This window comes from Acipenser ruthenus, chromosome 1 (genome assembly GCF_902713425.1).
Source record: "Acipenser ruthenus chromosome 1, fAciRut3.2 maternal haplotype, whole genome shotgun sequence".
NCBI classification, from domain to species: domain Eukaryota; kingdom Metazoa; phylum Chordata; class Actinopteri; order Acipenseriformes; family Acipenseridae; genus Acipenser; species Acipenser ruthenus.
This window is the reverse complement of record NC_081189.1, coordinates 18262290-18285474: the sequence shown is the minus strand read 5'-3', so window position 1 is coordinate 18285474 and position 23185 is coordinate 18262290. Positions and strand designations below refer to the sequence as shown.

General features: G+C 38.4%; 1 protein-coding gene across 6 annotated transcripts in view; it reads left to right on the top strand.

The window, feature by feature from the left end:
• LOC117409519 (pro-neuregulin-1, membrane-bound isoform) overlaps window positions 1-23185 on the top strand; it is a 175627-nt gene that overhangs the window by 112367 nt on the left and 40075 nt on the right. For 4 of the 6 annotated variants that reach the window (XM_059012933.1, XM_059012928.1, XM_059012935.1 and 1 more), the window contains exon 4: window positions 3323-3361. In XM_059012933.1, coding sequence (XP_058868916.1) covers window positions 3323-3361 — 39 coding nt within the window. Of the gene's footprint in view, window positions 1-3322; window positions 3362-19234; window positions 20600-23185 lie in introns of those variants that run through there. The other 2 variants (XM_034015703.3, XM_034015701.3) reach the window with 1 other exon arrangement.

Here is a 23185-nt window from a genome sequence, read left to right as displayed (position 1 = left end):
TGTAAAAATACAGTACTGGATTCTCAAAGATGTTAACTCAAAATTGTCATTAGCGTTATTTTTGTCTGAAAGGGAAAACCACCATTTGCAGTTCTGAAATGAATAATAAAGAATGTCAGATGTCTCACAGATCCTTCAGTGTAATGTCTCAGCTGCTTATTTCTGGTTTGGTAACTTCATTCGGTGCATATATGTGCTGTCGGAAAAAATTGTGCTAATGACTTTTTGGAGTAAATAGCTTTGAGAATCTACCCCTATGTGCTGGTTTTCAAAGCTTGTTGTGTTTTAAATGACCCGTTAAATGACCCCCCCCCCCCCCCCCCCAATAAAAAAACACGTTAGCTATTTAAGTGAAGACCTGTTAAGTACAGTTAGTTTTTTTTTTTTTTCATGACGTGAAAGGATGTTTATTGTTAAGTTTTTAAAATAAAATTACAATTTGAAGTAAAAAAGCTTTTTAAACCACCCCTTGTGATATCAATTTTTTTTTCTAATATATGCAAGCCCATTTGTCGTTTCCACTTTCCCCTTGTTTTACGTTTACAGAAGAGTCATTGCTGTGTAGGCTGGTTGAATCTGGACACTCAATCATTTTTTTAATTAGTGAATAGTACTTTTCTGAAGCAGTGCCAAGTTGAAATAGCTGTGTCATTGTTTTGTGTTCCGCACCAAGGAAGAGCGGCCTGGGTCATCTGCCAAAAAGGGTTTAAGGAAAAACAACCCCTCGCCCTGAACCAAGGTCAGACACAGACAGCAGCTAGAGAAAATTACATTACACAATTGAAATCCAGAAGGGTTTGTCTTTGTAGTTCATTTTTCCTGATATAATATAAAAACTTTCCGGTTGTCTGCTTTAACCAGACAGTTAACCCCCCCCCCCCCCCCCCAAACGACTGTGCTTTTTCAAATGCAAGTGAATGATTTAGAATCCTTGAATAAGCAGCGACAAATGATCAGTCCCTTTCGTGACCAGTTAATTCAGGTTTTGTTTTGGCTATATCAGCTGCAGTTCATGTTCATATGCTGTAGTGTTAAGCCGAGACTGCTCATTATCTTTTGTAAGAAGAGGGTTGTGAATAAATATTATTTTTTCCACATGCAACTACAAAGGTCATTAAGTCCCTATTGATTTTTTCCCCCTAAAGAATAAATGAATTCCTTTGCTTTAATGTTATTCATTGTAAATACATTTAGGTAAGAGATAATTACAGTACTAAAAAATGTAATAAAACAAACAAACAAAAAAGAACAAACAAACAAACATTACTGGTGTCGACTGGAGATGAACCATTTCACTGGCATATTGTTTTAACCTCTGTACAGCAAGGTTCATCACGTCAGTGATACAGATGTTTTCACATTCCCATTTTACCAGTCGCTCTGATTATCTGATATGACCTTCCCCTTAGATTGTGGTACCAGGGATGCTTGGTGTTTGCTTGGTTTGTTGCTCTGGTGAAACTGGGAGTTTTGTAGCTTTAACTTTGCCTCAGGCTAAGCAGGCGTTTTTCCCTGTAGTGCATAATAATTACCAATTGGGGGAATAAATGCCAGTAACCAACTGGAGGTCTCCTTCGAGCTCCAGAATGCCTGTCTGAGCTCAAGACTGACTCTGCAGGATACTGTCATTTATTTGACTTTCACTCTGCAGTAATGTTTTAAAAACTCGCTGGCAGTCCTGAAGTTGTGGCCAATCAGAGAGCTTTCCTTGCTCAGTCTACAATATAAATGTCACCACTGGCTAGACAGCAGTCCTACTTTTCAAATATAACCCTTATAAATAAGACGACGACAGAAATAAAAATGCACTGCGCAATTGAAGCAATATTTAATGAAAAAGCCCATTATAAATAATAAAGAGAAATATTGTAGCACTGAAAATAACTCACCTACGCTGCTGGTACAGACAGTTTAATAACCCTGCATGTAAAAATGTAATTATGCAAAGAACCAACGACACAGGTAAAATAGTAAAACAATAGATTAGACATAGACAAAAACACAGTAAAGGTATGGTAGATTGCAGTTACCTCTAGTCTTTATTTCAGGGAGCTTTTAGTTTCACTTCCCATTATAATAATAACAAAAAAACCTTCTGATGCTTCCAGTAAGTATCATTCACTTGAAGTAAAGGCTTTCATTTTCTCATTGTTCCGTTTGATAATAAAATTACCTGTTCACTGGCTATGGGCTAGATTCTCACAGGTTTGAATCTCTTGGCAAGGGATAACCTTGACTGGCTGCATTATACCAACACACCAGCGTGTGTGTGTGTGTGTGTGTGTGTGTGTGTGTGTGTGTTGGGGGCTGTGTGTGTGTGTGTGTGTGTGTTGGGGGCTGTGTTGTAATTGGTGATGTCCTTCAGATAAGGTACCCTGTGCAGTGCACAGACATTGCAGCAATCAGTAAAGGCAGACCTTTGTATTATTATCTTTTACATTTAAAAAAAAAAAATCATTTATACCCTGAGCTCAAACAGTAGAATACATAGCGTGAACATTCACAAAACCCTTTAATTCTGAAAACAACACGTGCAAAACTAGAAATAAACTCCAGAGCTGTTGAAATATATGTAGTTTTGTAGCTTGGATTTCTGTTTTTCCTTTCAGAAAATTGGGAGTAAATGGGAAATTTGGAGTGACTTTTCCCCCATAGTACAGTATAAAAACATACAAATATTGCATAACATTACCCAACGAGCTGATTAGTTCTATTACTACGTGCTCCTTGTGAGGTTGCTGAACAGTTGCAGTAATGGTGAACAGAAAGCAAGGCAGGAAATCTGGGATGGAAGGTGCAATATTAGAACATTTATTATCAAAAAAAAAAAATGTGGAAAAATAAACAGACCTCTTCAAAAGTCCAAAAATAAATAATGAACAGTCAGCTCAATGAAAGGTTAAGCTCGGCTTTAACAGAGGATTAGCTTCCCTCTAGCCTGTCCAAACTTACACAGCTCCTGTCTGCTGCTGTGCTGCTATTTAAGGATATCAAACCACAAAAACAAAACCCACCCTCACTATTGCCTAGGTGAGCTTATATACAGCTGACTCTCATCAGCCCCACCCTCTAAGCTTATCCACTTGAGAAGGGAATTATTATTTCAAAATATTTTCACCCCTGCAGCACACTACTCGGGGCAGCCCAAACAAACAAACATCATGGCCGAATTTAAAAGGTGTTTTTCTTTTTACTTTGTAGCTTGTATTTTAAAACAAACCCCTCCTGCGATATTCTTCTAACAAAAGTTGTCACCCTTTCATTAAAGAATGTGTGCATTTCACAGTGTTTACACAGATTACTTTTATTTTTCTTTTCACAGGTCCCCAGGCAACAACACCACCAACACCCCCTCCTACCAGTAAGTACACTGATTTCCATAAGTTTGCAATACATGACATGTGGTTTAAAAGTACAAGCAGTTGGGCTCCCGAGTGGAGCATCCAGTAAAGTTTCTCCACGTAGAGTGCAGGATGCGTTCTATAGTCTGGACGTCGCGAGTTCGAGTCCAGGCTATTCCACAGCCGACCGTGGACGGGAGCTCCCAGGGGGCAGCGCACAATTGGCCGAGCGTCACCCGGGGGGAAGGAGGGTTAGGTCGGCCAGGGTGTCCTCGGCTCACCGCGCACCAGCGACCCCTGTAGTCTGGCTGGGCGACTGCGGGCTTGGCTGTGAGCTGCGTTGTCTTCCGACGCTGTAGCTCTTGGGTGGCTGCATGGTGAGTCTGCAGTGTGAAAAATAGCGGTCAGCTGACGGCACACGCTTCGGAGGACAGTGTGTGTTCGTCTTCGCCCTCCCGAGTCAGCGCAGGGGTGGTAGCAGTGAGCTGAGCTTAAAAAATAAGTACAAGCAGTTAATAGAGTAATGTCCGTTCCAGTCCTTGTAACACTGTTCAGTCCTTTTTAAAATGATAAACACACTTCGATGAAACTGCAATGTTAGCTGGTTTTTGGTGAGGGTTGGAATGAACAACTCCATCACACTCCTTCATAAGGGAGAAGGTAGTGAGGGAACCATGCTACCCTCATTTATTGAGATGAAGTGGTCCTGGTGCAGCGTGTTATTGATTTGTAGTACTTCTCTCTGATTAGCGTTCTCTGACAGGACACACCATGTTAGGAAGTGCCCTGTAATTGAACACCATGTGCTATCATTAGCAAGTCACAGATGCCATTGAGCTTTCTTTCCTACTCATATAGAGGAAGTCATTTTTCATTCATTCTTGGGGCATCATGACCTACATTTGTCCCTAATATGTTTGGGAAATGAATTGCCTTCGGCAAAGCTGAGAGCCTATTGAGCCAGCATATTAATTTCCATGTTCCTTCTTAATTTGCATTTACTCTTTTTTTCCTGTATGTTTTTTCATCTTCTTTTTCCTGGAAGTTTCAGAACTCAATATAACAATAATCTCTTTGAAAACCTACTAGGAACAGCTGACTGTTTGTCCAACATTTAGAAAAAAACACATTATTATTATATTTTAAACTCTGTTATAGACTCGGCGCTATTTATTTATTTATTTTTAAGTAGATTGACAATTCTGTCTCCCTCTTTTACAGGGATATTCTGTCTTTATTAAACGTAGTTCAGTAACATCTAAACAAAGCTAACAATATTAAATACCATCCTTAATGTTTCTTTAGACTGACACTTAAAATAGTCAGGTGTATCTGCATGCAGAGTATGACATATTGTGTATTTCTGCTTTTCTGTGCCCTGTGGCGTGCACATATTTACATTTACAGCTGTAGCAGTGTTCCCTGCTTAATCTGATACTACATTATAACTAAATTCATGCAAGGAACAGTAGGGAACCTTCTGAGTTTTACAGGCACATTTGTCCTGACATTATCATTCAGCAGCATGACTTACAGGCTTTGTAAATGAATGAGTTTACACATCACTCTGCCCACTTTCCTGCTTTGAGACTGCATACTAACAATATTGCAGCAAATGCTCAGTAGGTGCAGGGCTTGGTCATCCATTATATTGTATTTAACAGTCAAGTTAAGGAAAGGGGAAACTAGTTGAAAGATGTAAAACAATACATTTGTTATCACACCTGGGGCCAAGTTTATCAAGGTTTTACTTTATTTGTTTATTTAGCAGACGCCTTTATCCAAGGCGACTTACAGAGACTAGGATGTGTGAACTATGCATCAGCTGCAGAGTCACTTACAATTACGTCTCACCCGAAAGACGGAGCACAAGTGACTTGCTCGGGGTCACACAATGAGTCAGTGGCTGAGATTGGATTTGAACCGGGGACCTCCTGGTTACAAGCCCTTTTCTTTAACCACTGGACCACACAGCCTCCGTTTTGAAGCCTACTTCAAAATACAATTAGCACTTTCAAGTGCTAATGTTGTCAGATAGCTAACACTGGAGTAAACCTCATAGATTGTGTGTTACTACTTTGGTGACATAAGCAGTTTGATTTTGATGTAAAGACCTTGATAAATCTGGCCCATAATGGCTGAATATTGGAACTGGGCAATTATTTATACAAAAAAAATAATAATAATTAAACAAAATGTCAAATTCATCATTTTAACCTGGAGTAGAGAAGGTCACAGAGTTTGAGAGACTGTTCGTAAAGCATTTCCTGTTTCTCAGCTGTGTGAGCGCATCTTTGCCTGTCCTGAGAACACAGGTGTTCATCTCTCAGCTACAGTATGCTTGTGAGGCTCATATGCAAAGGACACAGTATGTGGCAGTCTCATTTTCTTACTGCCCCCACCCATTGACTGATTTAAAAATATATATTGTTTTCTTAAAGCACCACCTGTGGCCTTCTGGCAAAGTTTGAACATCTCCAGAATAGACTGATATTGATTTAAGACTCTTGCTTTGTACAGCTTTTGAATCCTGTTTAAAAGCTGAACAAGCTGACATTGCAGTTGGAGTGAAATGGATGGGCCAGTTTAAAATGCTTAAATACAGCTGGCAGAACTGAACAGTATCAGAGATCATTAGCTGTATCCATCTGCATATTTAAGTCTGGTGGAATAAATCAAGGGTTTGAACTGCCTCAGCAGTCAGGTTGTCTGTTAAGTACAGTAATTCTTAAATGATTTTGAAAAGTCAAATAGCATTTTCTGAATACCCAAGAAACTCTTTATGCAAGCTCAATGTAAGAATGTGGAGGCCTCACATGCTAGAAATACACCCTAGATCATAGTATGTTATGGTGAACAACTGGTGTAAATACCCAATACGTTCCCTAGCTTTAATGACTAAATGAAATATGTTAATATATATATATATATATATATATATATATATATATATATATATATATATATATATATATATATATATATATATCCCTTTTGTTTAGTGGCATAAATGGGTTCATAAGCCAATGGTTTCCATTGGATCCTTTTAATGATTTTTGAAAGTTCGAACAAAAATAAACTATAAGGTGATTTACATACAGAGGTTCTGATTTTAGAATTAAATCTGATAAAGCATGATTTCTACCACACCCAATGGATTTAAAAAAAAAAATGATTAGGGTTAAACCAGATTACATGAGGAAATGGTGGGAATGAAATGAAATGAATTAATTAGCCTGACAGATTTAATGTTGTGTAGTTATTTAGGACATTTTCCAAACCAAATGGACCCAACCCTAAAATGGTTCAGAAAACCTAACTCATAATTACAAACAGCAAATATATTATTTAAAGTTAAGCTGTTTGATACCTTCCATTGGTCATTGCTGTTGCTAATACCTGTCAATCCTGTTGTGTGTGTGTGTGTATATAATCATTTTAAAATTCACAGCATTAACATTTGCTACAATAGCCTTACCAGTAATATTTAACACTTATTTTCCCATCGTGGTGTGTAATTATGTAACAATTAATTCTAGTACAATAACAATTAGGTGCCTTTAGCCCATTTTCCCTGACGTTTTGTAAATTAGTGTGTTGAGCATGGACAGTATTTTCCCTTTTGCACACAGCCCCATTTCCCACTGTGCAGTAATAATAAGGCACGATAAGGCCTGTAGACCTGACAACTATCCACTATACTGGACTTTATGGCACCCAATTGTACCACTACTTGCATCAGCTTGTACTTGCACTGAACTGCTCCATACCTTGCCGTATTCTACTACTGCTCTTAATTATAAGTACTTCCTGTATCTTGTACTTGATTTTCCTCTTTAGGTATCCGTATTCACATTTTTTGTAGATGCTCTTATTTAAAATCGTTCTTATCCATTTATCGTACTTACTACTTGCTCTTAATGGACTTTACTCGTATAAGCAAATATTTTTACTATAAGTTTAACTGCTCTTAGTGGAACTTGCTCTTAAATTTAATTATTTGCTGTATTCTTTATTTTGCTCTATTTGCTCTCTCTCTCTCCTCTCTCTCTCTCTCTCTCTCTCTCTCTCTCTCTCTCTCTCTCTCTCTCTCATTCCCCTCCTTGCTTTCTAGACTTATGTTTAAAAAAGGCTTTCTGTTTACCATAGCTCTGTGACAAAGGTCAATGCTGCAAATCACAAAACCACGCTGTCAATTTACCATTCCTGGTTGAACACACGTTTGTAATTAACAAACCATCTCACACACAAACAAGCAGCCCCCTCCCAACGGCAGTTACAATAGTAACTCACCAATTATCGGTGAATGGATGCACTTCAGTGATATGCGACAGTATGTGGCGATGCACTTGGAATGGCCTGCAGCTTCAATGTTGTGTTTAAGCTGAGTGCCAGTTTTAGAAGGAGATTATACTGCAGCAGTACCTGGTGACACCCTACACCATGGAGTGTGAAATTGAAATTCTTGTCAGACCCGCTGATGGTATTAAATGATGCTGGGTAGGTCATGGAGTTGTGCAGCAATATCAGGAAAGGTTTATAAGGGCCATTGAAGCTTCCTGGTGACATCACTGAGTAGTCTAGGGTGGCCAAAAGGCCTTGTCTCTCCCGTGGGGCCTTTACTCAATTTGTTGTTGTTCTTTTAAGAGTCCCATAGTCTCTTAAAATCTGAATTTCATTCAGATGCATTTATTTTGTATTTACTGTAGATTGCTACATTGCAATGTGGTATTTATACGATTAGCTTCATTAGTATCAATTATTCAACTTAAGGACTGCCTTAAGGACTGAAATAATTTTTGTTTCTTGTAGAGTCAGTATAAGGAAAATTGTATGATATTCCCTAGAAAATCACATACAGTATACTGTGCTTTTCAGTTATGAACTGAGAAAAAGTTGTATATAGTTCATGGTTATTTTATTTTTTTGTTAGGGAAAAGCTAGGCTAGGTTACTGCAAATGCTAAAAACATTTCCATTTATTCTGTGCTTTTCTTTACTGCAATGAACTGGGTCACCTATTTCCATTGAGTACTATGAAGTGCATATTCAAGAGGACAGATTGTCCTTCCGTTAACACTAGAGGAACACAACAACATTGATAATTGCAGACCTCATAGAAGATGAAAGTTTGTTGCACAGTATGATATATTTTGACATTACTGATTGAAACATTGAGCATGTTCACTATCCTTCTCCTTCTGTTTATGTGGAACATGTTAGTGAAAGATTCAAACCAGTGGTCCTCAACTTTGACCTTTGGCCCGTTACAGTCTGGGTCCAATTAAGTGATAAATTAGTTAACTGGTCTCAGCGAATTAGGATACCTACCATGTGGACTGCCGCAGAGCACTTATGTCACACTGTAGGCAGACTTAGGTTTGAACAGGAATGGACTGTAAATACATTTATTTGAGTGGGTTCAAATTTAGAATAACTAACTGAATACATATATAATATGAAACATGTCAACTGCATCACTGACTGCAAGGATTTTAGTATGGGGCTGTATTTCAAAGACAATTCTAGAGATCAAAAAAGACAAATAAAAAAAAATAAATAAATAAATAAAAAATGGCACACTGCCTTTAGAGCAGCCGCTAGCTGGAATACATACATACTTGTGGAAACTAAGCTTTCTTAGTTTCCACAAGTTTCCTTAGTTTCCGCTAAGCTTGGTCGTCGGAAGTACATTCTGACACTGCCTAATAGATTCAGCTTTCCCTGTAATTAATTAATCTTGTTATGTGTATCAGTTATATAATTAGTCTGCATATTGCCGTAATATGTATAGATATAAATATGTTTGAACTACAGTTGAGAACCTATATTCAAAATCTATATAATAATAATGAAAATGCATTGAAGTCATATAGAATTCAGTGTTTTGATTCACAGTTTTCATATTTTTGTACTTTTGTTTTTATTGTTTTATGCAGTTAAGCTTATGTTTCTATTTGTTCTGCTGTGTAGATTTTTGAAATATATTTGTTTTGTTTATTTGCATTATTTTGCACTGCAGTGTTAGTTAATGTTACTAGCTTATATTTTGGACCAGAGTTTAAAACACATTTTGAGATTCTGACAGGATGCTAACAGGGTTTGTGGAATTGTCCCTCGTCAGTCTGGGAGTCTGCAGCTGGAGAAACAGATGAGTCATGGTTTGACTGCGTTTTAATTTAATGAATAACGAGTGGAATTCTTGCAGACAAAACTTTTTTCCTCAAAAAGGAAATCTCTGCTTAATTCAATCAATTACAACATATAATAAAAAAAACACATTCATTATGGCGTATTGTCTGCCATACATGTAACCATGACTATCAATAAAGGTCATTTAAAATAAAATAAAATAGGATAAGGAACAAAGCTGGGTCTCAGGAGCTATACAATACTTGGGCTTAAAGCACAGAAGATTATTTTACTACATCTTACTGTAAATGAAGGGATAAAAGAAAGGACTGTTCAATAGCCCTTGTGCTTCCCCCAACGCTTACAAATGCTGCTAATTTATTACAGCTGTTAATATTATTAATACTAAATCACTGTAAGAAATTTGAACCTGCATTCGTGTCAATGTGATTTACTTGGTATGCAATCTGAAGGAACACAACAGAAGAAATAGCAATACAATATCATTACATGGTTAATAATATGTTTCTATGGTTGAGTGCTTGATTGCTGAAGGATTCAATTATTTATGAGATCTGAAATAAGACGTAACCACTGTTGTGCCTGGCCCACTGACTGCTAATCAAATATTGCTGCTGCTACATATTTTTCACTTCATAAAGTACTAAAGGTTAACAGAACCTTTAGCAGCTAATTAAAAGAGCAATGTATAATATGTGTGCCGATGAAAGAGTCATAGCTAATTACAAGAGCAATAAGATATGAATATGATATGAAAAAGTAATACAGTACAACATAGGCTACTGTTAAGTCTTTACAATGAGACCTAATGCTGTACTGTATGTGATATATATCATTTATTAAATCCAAGTCTTTCAGCTTGTTGGGGTCCAGACAGGTCCTTACATACATGTGCATCTACAAACACAAAGACACTGCACAGGAAAGGACTGTACTCGGTGGGATTGAGGCCTACAGCATTACTGGTCTTGGATCAGAGTACTGATTTACTACCATACTAATATGGTGGTCTGATTAATACATAAATAAGTATATAGAAGATCGATTGAGTGATTATACGGTTCTATATTATAGTCTGAGTATTGTTTTACATTGCAACACAGTATATCATATTACAGTAAACAATGACAGTTCTTTTCTGTTAGCTCTGTCGGTATTCTATGCTGTACACATCGTATTGTTTTTTCTGCATGTGTAACACTGGCAGCGCAATGCTGATTGATATTGGAAACCTGAAGCAGTTCCCGTACAATTTATTCAGGCGGCTTTTAAACTGTCCTTCATGTGTTGCAGCCTTGACTAGAAAATCTATATTTTTTGACAGCTTTCAGCCAGAGATCTAGTATTCTTTGTAATGTAAGTTAATAAAACCCCACAGAATAAAAGTACGCCCACACTGTGACTAACAGATACTTGAAATTATAACAAAACCTTTAGCGTGCGCAACATCAAACGTTTTCAGATGTTATCTTAATCTTCTAGCTGTCAGAAGGCAGAATTTGAAATCAGATATATAATCAGAAAAGTATGTGTTTTTTTTATATTGTACTGGGTTAGTGAATGTATCGGCTGTTCTATATTGAAGATCAACCCATTGGGAAAGTAGAGGGTTCAAGTTACAGTAAATGTGCTTGCATTTAAAGAATCACAGCAAGCCAACAATAAAGTCCAATGATGTGTTGCATCCCGCATTCGGGTACTGAATACCTAAGCTGTCTCTCAGGGATGTATGGGCTAAGAAGGTCCATCATGTCCACCCTTTGCACAGCCACAGGGTTTAAAATGAGAAAACTGGTTTGGTGTTGTGTCTTTCTGGGGAGGCTGATTGTCTGATTAATCAGCCCGAGAATGCTAGGCTGTTTTGTTTGAGGTGCTGTTTTTGGTATGGATTTGTATTTTTGTTTAAACCTTTTTTGTTGTTGTAGAAGTAATAAAAGTGCTCTAAAGCACTGAACTGCAGTCTTCCGTGTCTGCATTTGTAGTTTCTGCCGCACGCCACTACGTTACAATGTGCTGCCCATTGTTCTGGTTTAAAATTGAATGAGGTAAATGAAAAAAACTTGATGGGGATAACGACTGTAAAAAAAGAAAAATGTGTACAGCATTTGACCAACTAATCAAACAGATTGACCCAAAACTTCATTATAAATTTGTGTTAAATTTCACCTTGCTTTATCACATTGCGTTGTAGAATAAATGATAACAAGCTCCAGGTTTCATTTTCTGCCTTCAAAAGGGTTATTAGCTGTGAAGAGCAGCATGTCTTCTGTGTTTAGATCACGCATTTGCCACTTTTCAGAACATACAGTGTGTACTCATTTAAGGCAAGCTACCGTCATGTAATTGTTTTAAGTGGTTCCTCCGTCAATGAGATTACATGTATTGACTGCAGAGGATCCCGTGTCAGTTAGTAGCTGTTCATCGCTGTGGTGCTGAAGCCGCCCCCCCTGCCCCCCCCCCCCCACCCCTATGCAGTGCAGCATTAACGGTAATGGAAGCTGTTTTTATTGATGGTCGGTACAGCATGCAAAGCTTCCTTAACTGAACAACTGTGTTGCGTCCTGCCCTGAGCTCCATTACACACACAGCAGGAACTGAGCAGATTGCTGCTCTGTCAGGGAGCCCCCAGAAGTCACGATTGTGTGACGAATGAGTCTCTGTTGCAGGCACCGAACTGGCAGGCTGGGGCAGGGATGACGTATCTCACGAGTTTCAGACACAACAAGCTAGAAATATTCTGTAAACCTGTAAAATGAGAAAACATTCGATTAGATGAAAACACAGTAAAGAAATACCACTTTTTTTTTTACTTAACTGAATTTATTTTGCTAAACATATATGTACTGTACACACTGTTCACCCACCAGAGTCTTAGGCAGCTGTGGTGGGAAGTTTTCATCAAAATAGAAGGAATAATGTAAAAATATCACCTACAGTAATGGTAAATGTATGCAATTTAGTGTTAGAGACCTTGTTAAGAAATAACTTTTAACTCATACTTAACTTCCATGAGTGTTTTCCCTCTATTACCCTCTTCTATAGCGTTCTTTCTCCTTGCATGAAGTTGCAGGGTTTGGCACCAGTAACTGTCAGGCTTCTTATCAAAGTAACTACTCTTGGTCTTGTATCGATGCGAAGCATGTTCATTTCGAGGGCAGCGGTCACTGACTGTGTACTGACAGTGTATTCATGATTTCCTAAATGTGCTTATAGGTGATAAAATAGGTTTTCTATCCCTTTGAAAGCCCTCTTTGTCTGTGCGTCAGCAGAGAGATGGCTGCATTATTGAATTCAGTCCTACCTCTGAGACCTCGGGCCTTATTTGTTAATAAAAGTTATGCTTTGCTGTTTTTGGCTAGATCCAAATCTCATCTCCTAATGCACTGGCAAACATCCTGTTGCCTATAGCTGGATATTCAGCCTGCTTCTCTAAGCTACAGAGGGGGAAATTTCTAGGTCATTCTCTCTCTCTCTCTCTCTCTCTCTCTCTCTCTCTCTCTCTCTCTCTCTCTCTCTCTCTCTCTCTCTCTCTCGCTCACACTATAAATAATACATATAACTTCCTGTAAATGTCTGTTTGCAGAAGGAGATCATTTTTTTAGCTAAAGGAATACAGTAATTACTACTGATTAGAGTCCTGGTTCATCTTTTATTTAGAGCCTCTCTGTTTACTACTTTGCTGTCTTTCCTCACACATCTTTACTAGTATGCTGACAGCTGGTTGTAGGAATAAGTTAAACTGCCTAAATGCCTCTCTTTTAAATAGCTTCTGTTCTGCACACTTCAGTATTGCTTTATTAACCCTGTAATGCCCAAGCATTTTTTTAAATGGGAAAAGCTTCTTTATTTATGTAATTAGATTCCGTTCCTTGTAAAATCTTTTTTTTTTTTTTTTCCTTGTCTGGCAACAACGTGTAGTGCATATGACAAATTCTGGCTTCTGAGGTTGGATTTTAAAAATAATAATATAGACGGGTGGCTAAGCAGTCTATCATATGTGATACATAAATGGGCATTATATGTGGTTTACAATACAGTAAGTGTGCCAGATATGATCCAGATCAAAGAATTTAACTGAATAGTGTTGCAGCAGTGATCAGTGATCTCGTCTACCCTGAAAGATATGGATTGCAATCATTTTAAAAAGATAGGATTATTGTTGAAGACTGGGGCCATAAAATATTAAAACCTAGTTTTTTTTCTTGTTTTTACTTGCAAATGAGTTCAATTTGAAAAGGAAAACATCTAAATGGATAATCTAAGTACATTGCATTGTACACAAAGACTAAGGTCAAACAGACCCGAGAGCATACATCATATAGACTGGAGTCTTTATCTTCATTTTACATAATTAGGAAAATAAACTTGCTTAAGCCTCACAGCAGGATTATATTCCCCTCGTGTTGCAATTGTACTGCATCATGACATGGACGTATCTTTGGAAGGCAGAAGTCTTTTGTAAATGATCATATACAGAAAATGGCACTACATTGTTAACTCTGTAAGCAAGGAGCTCAAAGTACAGCTCTAATAAATCATTCAAAATGAGTTAATTTAACAGACTTCACTTTCCAGTGTAGTAGGTTGAAATGCAATCACAACCTCAGGTTACCAGTGCCTATTAAACTAAACCACACAAGTTAGAGGACTGTAGCTGTATATTTTCTTTTGGAATTGTATCAGTGCAGAGGCTGCGTGTGAACTGGTGACCCGCACACCACAAGTCAGCGTCTTAACCACTGTGCAAAAGAGCCAGGCTCGTCTGCATTCATGCTTACATCTCATCTCGCTGACGGGACAGAAGCCGCAATGGCAGCATATCACACAACACTGCCTGGTACAGAATCGTATATTTTAAATTCAAAGGACATTTTAGCTTTAGGCTAGACAAAATACTGTGTTTTCTTGCTAAATTATTTAAACTTGTGTAATTGAATGGAACAATGATGGGCCTAATGAGCTGTGTTGAATTAGTGTAAAAGGGCCTCCAGAATTCTTTCAGGGTATTTTATGATAGTGTGGTAAATTCCAGGTAAAATGCGGAAAAGGCTAAATATCTTTATACTAATATCAAGATGAATTAGTCTGACCATAGCCAGCACCATGCCTGACCATGCCTGACCATAGCCAGCACCATGCCTGACCATAGCCAGCACCATGCCTGACCATAGCCAGCACCATGCCTGACCATGCCTGACCATGCCTGACCATAGCCAGCACCATGCCTGACCATAGCCAGCACCATGCCTGACCATGTCTGACCATGCCTGACCATGCCTGACCATAGCCAGCACCATGCCTGACCATAGCCATAACTATGCCTGACCATGCCTGACCATAGCCAGCACCATGGTCTCTTACCAAAAAACTGTTGAATTATATACTGTATTTCAGCATTAGTCAATGACTTATCTTTCTAAAAGACGTCTGTACAGTAGTTTTCAGTGTTTAATAGGATCTGTCACCACTTCCACAGATGAATAATATTTTTTTCCACACAGTGATAAGATACATGCCCTACAGTAAAGTTCCAGTGTAGTAAGTTGCTGGGTCGTTTGTGTATATCTGCAGTGAATGAGCAGCTCTGTCTTTGTACTGTGGCTCTAGCCGTTGTGCTTGCTAAGTTCACTCATTACAGATGCTGCACTGACCGAGGACTCACTCTCCATAATGCACTTATTTAGCTCTGCGGTGGTTCAGGGCAGCATGCAGTGCCCCCAAGGTGCTCATTTCCATAGCACCCAGCTCCCTTTGACCCCCCCCCCCCCCCCACCTCCGTCTGCAAAGCAGTGGGATGGGACTAGAGATTAGTGTAGCAGCCGCAGTCTGCTCACACCGGATCTATTAACTGTGATACAGTACAGTGCTGTCTAATATAAAAACAGGGCACTAAAGGTTGAAAAAAAGCTTCAATTCACTAACTGTTTGTTAATCAGATAAATATACAACTTGATTTAGTACTTATTTTTGACACATTAATATGTTTTGTAAATTCATATTTTTTTTTATCTCAAATATATTTGAATTCTAAGCAGGTTATTGAGAAGGTGGAAGGATTAGGAAATGGGAAGTTAGGCGCAGTCCCTATATATATTGACTCCAATTAATGTGAAGTCGTTTTTACAACTAACCATTAATGTATGGGACTGGAGGGAGTGACCACTATAAACATGATTGGCTAGAAATAAGGTAAGTGTGGCGATATTTCCAAGGGAATGGAATATTTTATGCTAGATTAATCATTTCTGTCAACCCTTTAAAGAAGACAATTATGTGTGTTTGCCCTCTTGTAGGTCAGGAGTTCTGGAAGCATTGTTTTTAGTTCAAAGTCAATACATACGTAAACGACATAGTCTCTCTATAATACAGGGTTGCATTCAATAAGAAAGCTCCAACTTTTGAGTATTGACAAATAAGAAAAAATAAGTGAAATAGTATTATTTGTAATGCTGTTAACCATATTTGTGTACCAGATACAGTTTATTTAAATGACAGAAAATCAATATTTATACTTGTCGTATAACTGTTGAAATCTATCTATCTATCTATCTATCTATCTATCTATCTATCTATCTATCTATCTATCTATCTATCTATATATATATATATATATATATATATATATATATATATATATATATATATATATATATATATAAATATATAATATATTGCATGCCTTTTAAAAGGGCCTTCAGTACTTCTGTGGAAAAACCATCCGTGCTCAAATGGTTAAAAAGAGAAAGATGAGGGGGTCCCTGTTAGGCTCACCTGATAAATTATACAGTTAGGGGAGAACAGGTTTGCGTCCTGGCAGTGCGATGTCATCGATCTCAGCGTTTCATTATCTGTGGCGCCCTCTCAGGTGCCGAAGGTAAAATCACCAGGGACTGAGGCACTTCACTGGTGGGGGTCTCGTAAGACGCGCTGTGACCTTCAGCTCTCCTGAGCTGTTGTTTAGAGTTCCCTGAGGTGAGGGAACATTATTTGACATTCGAAATTAGGCAGAACAACAGGGGGGAAATAATTAGGGGTAAAAAAAGAGAGAAAGATGCACCATAGTGGATTAAGTCTAGGATTGGATGTCAGGTAACGCTACTGTGTGATTCTTGACATCTTGTTTTTACCTCCTCCCTTTAGCCCGTCCTTCGTGTGAAAGCTTATCCAACCTGGAAAGCTGTATGCAAGAAACCTGACACGTGCTCTAAACAGATGAAGAGTTCTAATAATGAACAGATTTATCTGTATTAAAGTATCAGTGTGCTTGCCTAACACGATTTTTCCATAAAGGGAATGTTATAGAGCTAGACTCTGTGGAGACTCAGAGTAGACTTTTCTATTGACCCACAGTCAAAACACCTTTTACTTGTGTAAGCAACCCATGCTGACACCAATCTGGATTTCTTTTTACATAATCATAATTAGCACAGTGAGAGAGTAACAGCGCATTGGAGGATTTCTGTGAGCAGCTTTCTATCTCACAGTGTGCTTTAAAGATTGTGTCTCCTGAACCCGACAATGCTTCATGAATTAGGTGACCTGTAATCCTGACCTCCTTAAAGCATTTGGCCAGTATAGAAAAGGCAGATATATCTGTTACTAAAGCTCTGTACTGTGTTAAGAAAAGAAAACAGTGTGTGATTGTTATGGTTATATATTGATTTTTAGTATCCCAAGGCATAGGTTCTCCTACTTTTTTGTTTAGGAACCTATGTCTTTTTAATAATTTGGCAAAAATGTTGAATACGGACCCCCAAACAAGAAAGGAGAATTGTAGCAGTGACATTGAAGGTATATTATTATTTATTTCTTAGCAGACGCCCTTATCCAGGGTGACTTACAATTGTTACAAGATATCACATCATTTTTACATACAATTACATTATTTTTTACATATAAGTGCCCATTTATACATTTGGGTTTTTTACTGGAGCAATCTAGGTAAAGTACCTTGCTCAAGGGTACAGCAGCAGTGTCCCCCACCTGGGACTGAACCCACGACCCTCCAGTCAAGAGTCCAGAGCCCTAACCACTACTCCACACTGCTGCCCACACTGGCTTTAAAGCCTTGTAATTTGTAATTTGTTTAAGTTCGAATGTAACGTGTTTCAAGATCTGGACACCCAGGGGACACCCAGTTGCAAAGTGTATTAAAGCATATTAAAAGTGAAATTGTGGTCTCATACAGTGTGATAAAAATTGTTATAAAAAAAACCCCAAAAAACATGGGTAAGTATGGTAGATGCATAGTACTTTATAATCATAGTAAACTACAACATTGCTGTGCAAATTCACTTTTATAAGTGTTTATACAGGAAAGTTAAGACAAGAACAATGTTAGCGTTTCACAGAGTTGTTCTTAAAGTTTTAGTTTCCACATGGTGTTCATCACATTAGGGATTCCAGGCTGGACCACATGCATAGTTTCATTGTGTTTATTGGGTTGGATGCTCCTTAGCCTCCCATCCCACAGTGGAGCCGACACTGAGGGGTTAACTGTTCCCCTGGGTGGTATTTTATTTTTTCTTTCTAATTAAGTAGAATTTGGACCCTCTGGACATTTGACATTCTAAATGCACTTCTCATCTGTATTTAGGGTATCAAGAACCTTTTGTACACTGGAACGGTTAATGAGAAAGCAGACCTAATGTGATTATTCTAGTTGTGGGAGCTGAAGTGTGGGGGAATCAGATGCTACTCTTTGTTGAAGCAGGTTCATGAGCATGTGGCTGTAGGTGCTGTAATCTTTAGTGTTAAAAGGTTTCAAGTGAGTAGGAGTAGGTCCAGTACATCATGTTTGAATGCTTCTTGTAAATGTTGCCCTGGTTTTAATAATACTATTTTGGTGTTCGTTTTGCTAATCATAAAATGTAATAAAAATAATATTTTTTTTAAACCTGTTGCTTTGTTTTCATTAGCGTACTGCATTTTTTTAAAGACATGTTTTATTGTTTATTTCTCTGGTGATAATACACAATGTTTAAAATGTGTTTTAAAAGTATTTGTTAATTATATGAACACTAAATGCTTTTAATAAAAGGAGGGCTCTCACTTTCACACTAATGTATTTCAAGTTATCTCTGTCTAGTAAAATATTTATGTTGCGTCAAAGCTGTTTCCTGCTAGTCTTGACAACCGTACACATCCCCTGAGTCAGCACTAGACAGCAGTGTCACTGTAAATGTGATTATTATTAACAAAAAAGCAAGTTTTACGAGCAGCAATTTTATTCACAGACAATAACATGAAACCAAATCAGAATAGATTGAATTGAAACTGCGGAAACTGAATTAAGATTATTAAAAAAAAAATCATAAAGCTGAGTAACACGGATTGAATGTAATACTTTCAGAATATTGCTGTATCTGGATTACTGACAAATCTGATGAATACCATAAATGCATTTATATACAACTTGCTATTTTATATGGTTAAACAACACCAAACCTGTAATGCAAAAACAGCATTAATGGCAGTCATAGTGCTGGGGCAGGGAAGCAAGCCTCAAGATATATATGGCAATATTTAAAAAAAAAGCTGTGTTCTCTGGGGAGGCATCTTATATCAGTTCTGCCGGGTTCAGCGCCAGCCCTTCAAACCTGCAGTAGCTCTTTACATTAACATAATCAATTGCCAGCCTATCTATACCTATCAGAGAAGAAAGAGAAGAGAGAAAAAAAGAACAAAAAAAGTGCTCTCTGCCTCTGATTTGATGGATTTCTCTTCTTAATTGGATCAAGTAGGAAGTTGCTGCCAGCCCCTCTGTGTGCTGTGTGTTCTGATTTTGCTCAGTCCTTCTCTGCAGTCAGAAGGGAAAGAGGGAAAGAGAGAGAGACAGAGAGAGAGACAGAGAAACCAGGAAAGAAGGCAAGGAGGAGGGGAGAAAAGAAAGGGGAGTATCCACCCTCCTGGTCCTTGTGTTTTTCTAGTCTCTCTCTGCTAATGATACGCTTTGCCAGTGGTGCTCAGAGGACTGGCACCTGCTGCTCTTTGGTGATTCAGCCTCTTACAGCTGCCGTCTGAACACAACAGGATGTCGCTTGTGCCGCTGCTGCTGCTGCTGCCTCTGCCTCTGCTTAACAATAGTGTTTACATGAGAGCCGGCTCCACTCGCAAAGTCTTCAGGTGAGTCAGCTGAATTTTGAAACCTGGAGTTATAGCAGTTCTTCTGAAACTGAAAAACCTGAAAGAAACTTATTTATTTTCATTTTTATTATCTGAACAACCACCATGCCTTGAGAACGGTCCCAAAAGAAGAAGAATCTTCATCATTTATTTGACTTTTTATATATGTCTATCGCTTGATGTCTGTATCTACGCCCGCAACATCAAGCTATTTTGTGATCAGATAATGGAAGACGCGCTTCATCATTCTTGCTGGCTGCTGTCTTGTGCACCAAGTTAGAGTTCAGGCCTCCGGAGACCTTTGTCTGACTGACGGCGTGAGGATGTCTGAGGGAGCTGATGAAACCTCCCCGGGCCCTCCCACCCCTCCCTGCGCTGCTGCTGCTGCTGCTGATTCCCCGCTCTTTGCCTCCACGGCCCAGGAGAATGCCCCAGAAGTGTCCGCGGCAACGGAGGGTGTTGCCGAGGAAAACCGAGCTCTGGGATTGGCAGGCATGGCTGCTACCTGCTGCATCTGCATGGAGACAGCACAAGTGAGGAGCTGCCTGAACTCGGAGAAGATCTGCATCCTGCCCATCCTGGCTTGCCTCATCAGCCTGGCTCTCTGCACCGCTGGCCTCAAGTGGGTCTTTGTGGACAAGATCTTCGAGCCCCACACCCACCTCGACCCCAATCGGATTGGTCAGGACCCAGTAATCTATGCCGACCAAACTCTGGGGCCCACTGGAGAGCCCCCAGCTGTACATACCTCAGTCCTACCCAGCCACAGCACAGGGCAGCAAACAGTGCAGGTGAAGGGTGACCCTTCTGTGGCGTCTGACCCTGTCCACAATCCAACCTTCAATAGCCCTACCTCGGCTTTAACTCTGCTAACCACTCCTGCCACCCAGAGACCCCTCACAACTACTAACGTGAAAGGACCCACCACTGGGCATCCTCTGCAAACAGTGGAAACTAATATCATAAAAATACCCAAGTTGTGTAAGTATTTCATTTTTTTAATTCATAACCACCCACCCCCTTTTTTGTTAAGCCATTGTCCCTTAAATGCAATTAGCAAGTCTGTACTGTAGACATGCAGGGAAATGGGTAGGGATGTAGGTTCGTAATTACCTCATGTTATGTACTGTAGAAAGCACAACACTTATCTTAGGAAGGCCAAAATAGGACATTGTAGGTTTGGTTTAAAATGACCAGTAGTGGGTTGGCATTTGTTCTTAAACACAGGAAGAATAAATACATTGTTTATTAAAAAATGAATACTTTGAAAGCTCTCTGAGTTCTCATTTGAACAGGGTATTGTACAAGAGGCAGCGGTACAGTACATAGCAATGCAAAGGACTTGAAAAGCAATGTATACACAGCACATGTAAATAAGAAGAACATTTATTTATTTTATTACGTGACCAGACTGAAAAAATAAAAACCTGCATGTCTCACATTGACCCTCTCTTGTTAATGATCAGGTAATATTTTTAAAAATCTCTTTGTAAAACCTCTATGGACAGGCGTCTTGTAATTAGAGATTTGTATTGACAAAATGACTGATTAGATTATCTGAAATACAATAGGAAAGAATCCCAGAAAAGCCCTGTATGCTTGTTTAGCAAACGGTACAGGTTTAATATGTCACTTGTTTTTGTTTAAACCGCTGTCCAGTGTTTAAGACTGTAACATTCCTTTGAAATCCCGGTCTGAGTTCAAAGTAAACATTTTCAATCCAACATACTGTAAAGCACTGAAAGCAAAAGATGCTGTGTCATGTAACAAGTTACTTTGTGTACTTCTTTGACAGCCATGTAATGAAACGGCTCCCTTTATCAGCCCAGCCGTGGTGAATGTTGCAATTCAGCGCGGGTTAACATGTTAAAGAGGAACATGCCATGAGAAACTCTGCCCTTCCTCATTCCCTCACTACACAATAATAGTGAGGTCCAGATTTGATTGGGATCTGAACAGCTGATCTATTTTTGGAATTGCACATGATATAAGTCAGTAGACAGATGCTATATTAAAAATCAATATCTGATGATATGTTACTTCCTAAATGGAATTGCTGTGGAGCCCAGATATTTCCCTTTCTCTCCTCTCTGAGATCTACTTCAAGGTCACTGCCTGCTGTGGGGCTAATTGATTCCTCTTTATCCTGGAGTCTCTGAGAAAGACAATCCCAGTAATGCTATCTGCTCGCTAACTGCCGTGACTTTGGAAGCAGGGAAATTATTACATTTGGAAAGCTGCCAGCCTCATAGTGTTTTTATCATTTATAACCCTTTTTTTTTTGCTTTTGCTTTTAGTAAGGTCAGGCTCTTGATTTTTTTTTAGTTACAATAATACAATGATTCATTGTGGTTCTTTACCAGTGTGTGTCAATTGTGTTACTTGATGCATTACTATATGAGAGACCATTTTACTGACCCGCTCTCTCCTTTGTAAAATGTATGCATTGATTGGACTGATTCATTAGCATGCTGTTGCAGACTGATTAATGAAAATTAGGCATAAGCCAATAACACTGTGTGCTTACACTACTGATTTAGAGTATAGATTACTCGTTTGTTACTACATCTATTGTTTCTGGGGCTTAGTTTAGCATTTGCATTTCTCTGAGAGGTAAATAATGGAGATGACCATGAGTGTACAAAGATAATATGATTTAATACTTTGCACAAAAGGTTCTGAAAATATTTGTGAAACATGTTTATTGTTTTCCTTTTTGGTGAAGTGTTCCACTTTGAACACTAGTGAGTAGCTGTACTAGACCTATCATTGCATACTACTAAGAGAAAGTACCTATTAGAAAATGCAGGCTATTTTAATGAAACCTTGTGTTACAGTTCTAATCCACAGAGGTATTTGGCAGTCACAGGTAATATCAATAGTATTACAGGGATGTGAAAAACACTATAATTTCCAAAGACAATACTATAGGAACATGTAGTCATTTTGGATGGTGCAATGGTATTGTATGGGTATTTGTTTTGTTTAATACAATGGATCAATTGTTGCTGTAAAATGCCCATAATAATACATTATGAACAAAGTAGCCATTTGAAAATGGTACCTTTTTTGGCAAGAAAGATTTATCACATTTATTCAGGTTCTGCGATGAGATTATTTACATCTGTAAGTCTGCCTTGTTAACCTGGCTCATACTGATGTACAATGCAAGTCATATCTCTTATAGTACATGGCTTCAAGTTTACATTTAATACAAAATTGGTTCACTAAGGTGCGGTAAGATATAAACTCTGCCACCTTATCAGTATTTAAGTTGTTGCATTTAATCACGCACAAGTCAGCTATTACTTTGTCAGTACGAACCCATGTTATAATACCTTAAAATCTACCAGAAAACAACCTGCCAGAGGTGCAGTGAGTAAAAAAGAAAGAAAGAAAGACAATCAGTCTATATTTGACTCCAAAAGATTGAAACGGGACAGTTCAGTATCTCAGGTTATACACTTAAAATAAACTAAAATAGCTGCACCACAGTGACTTCATTTAAATAAGAATTTATGCTAAGGCAGTGAAAGGTTAAATAATATTCCTGTACAGTCGTTCTTA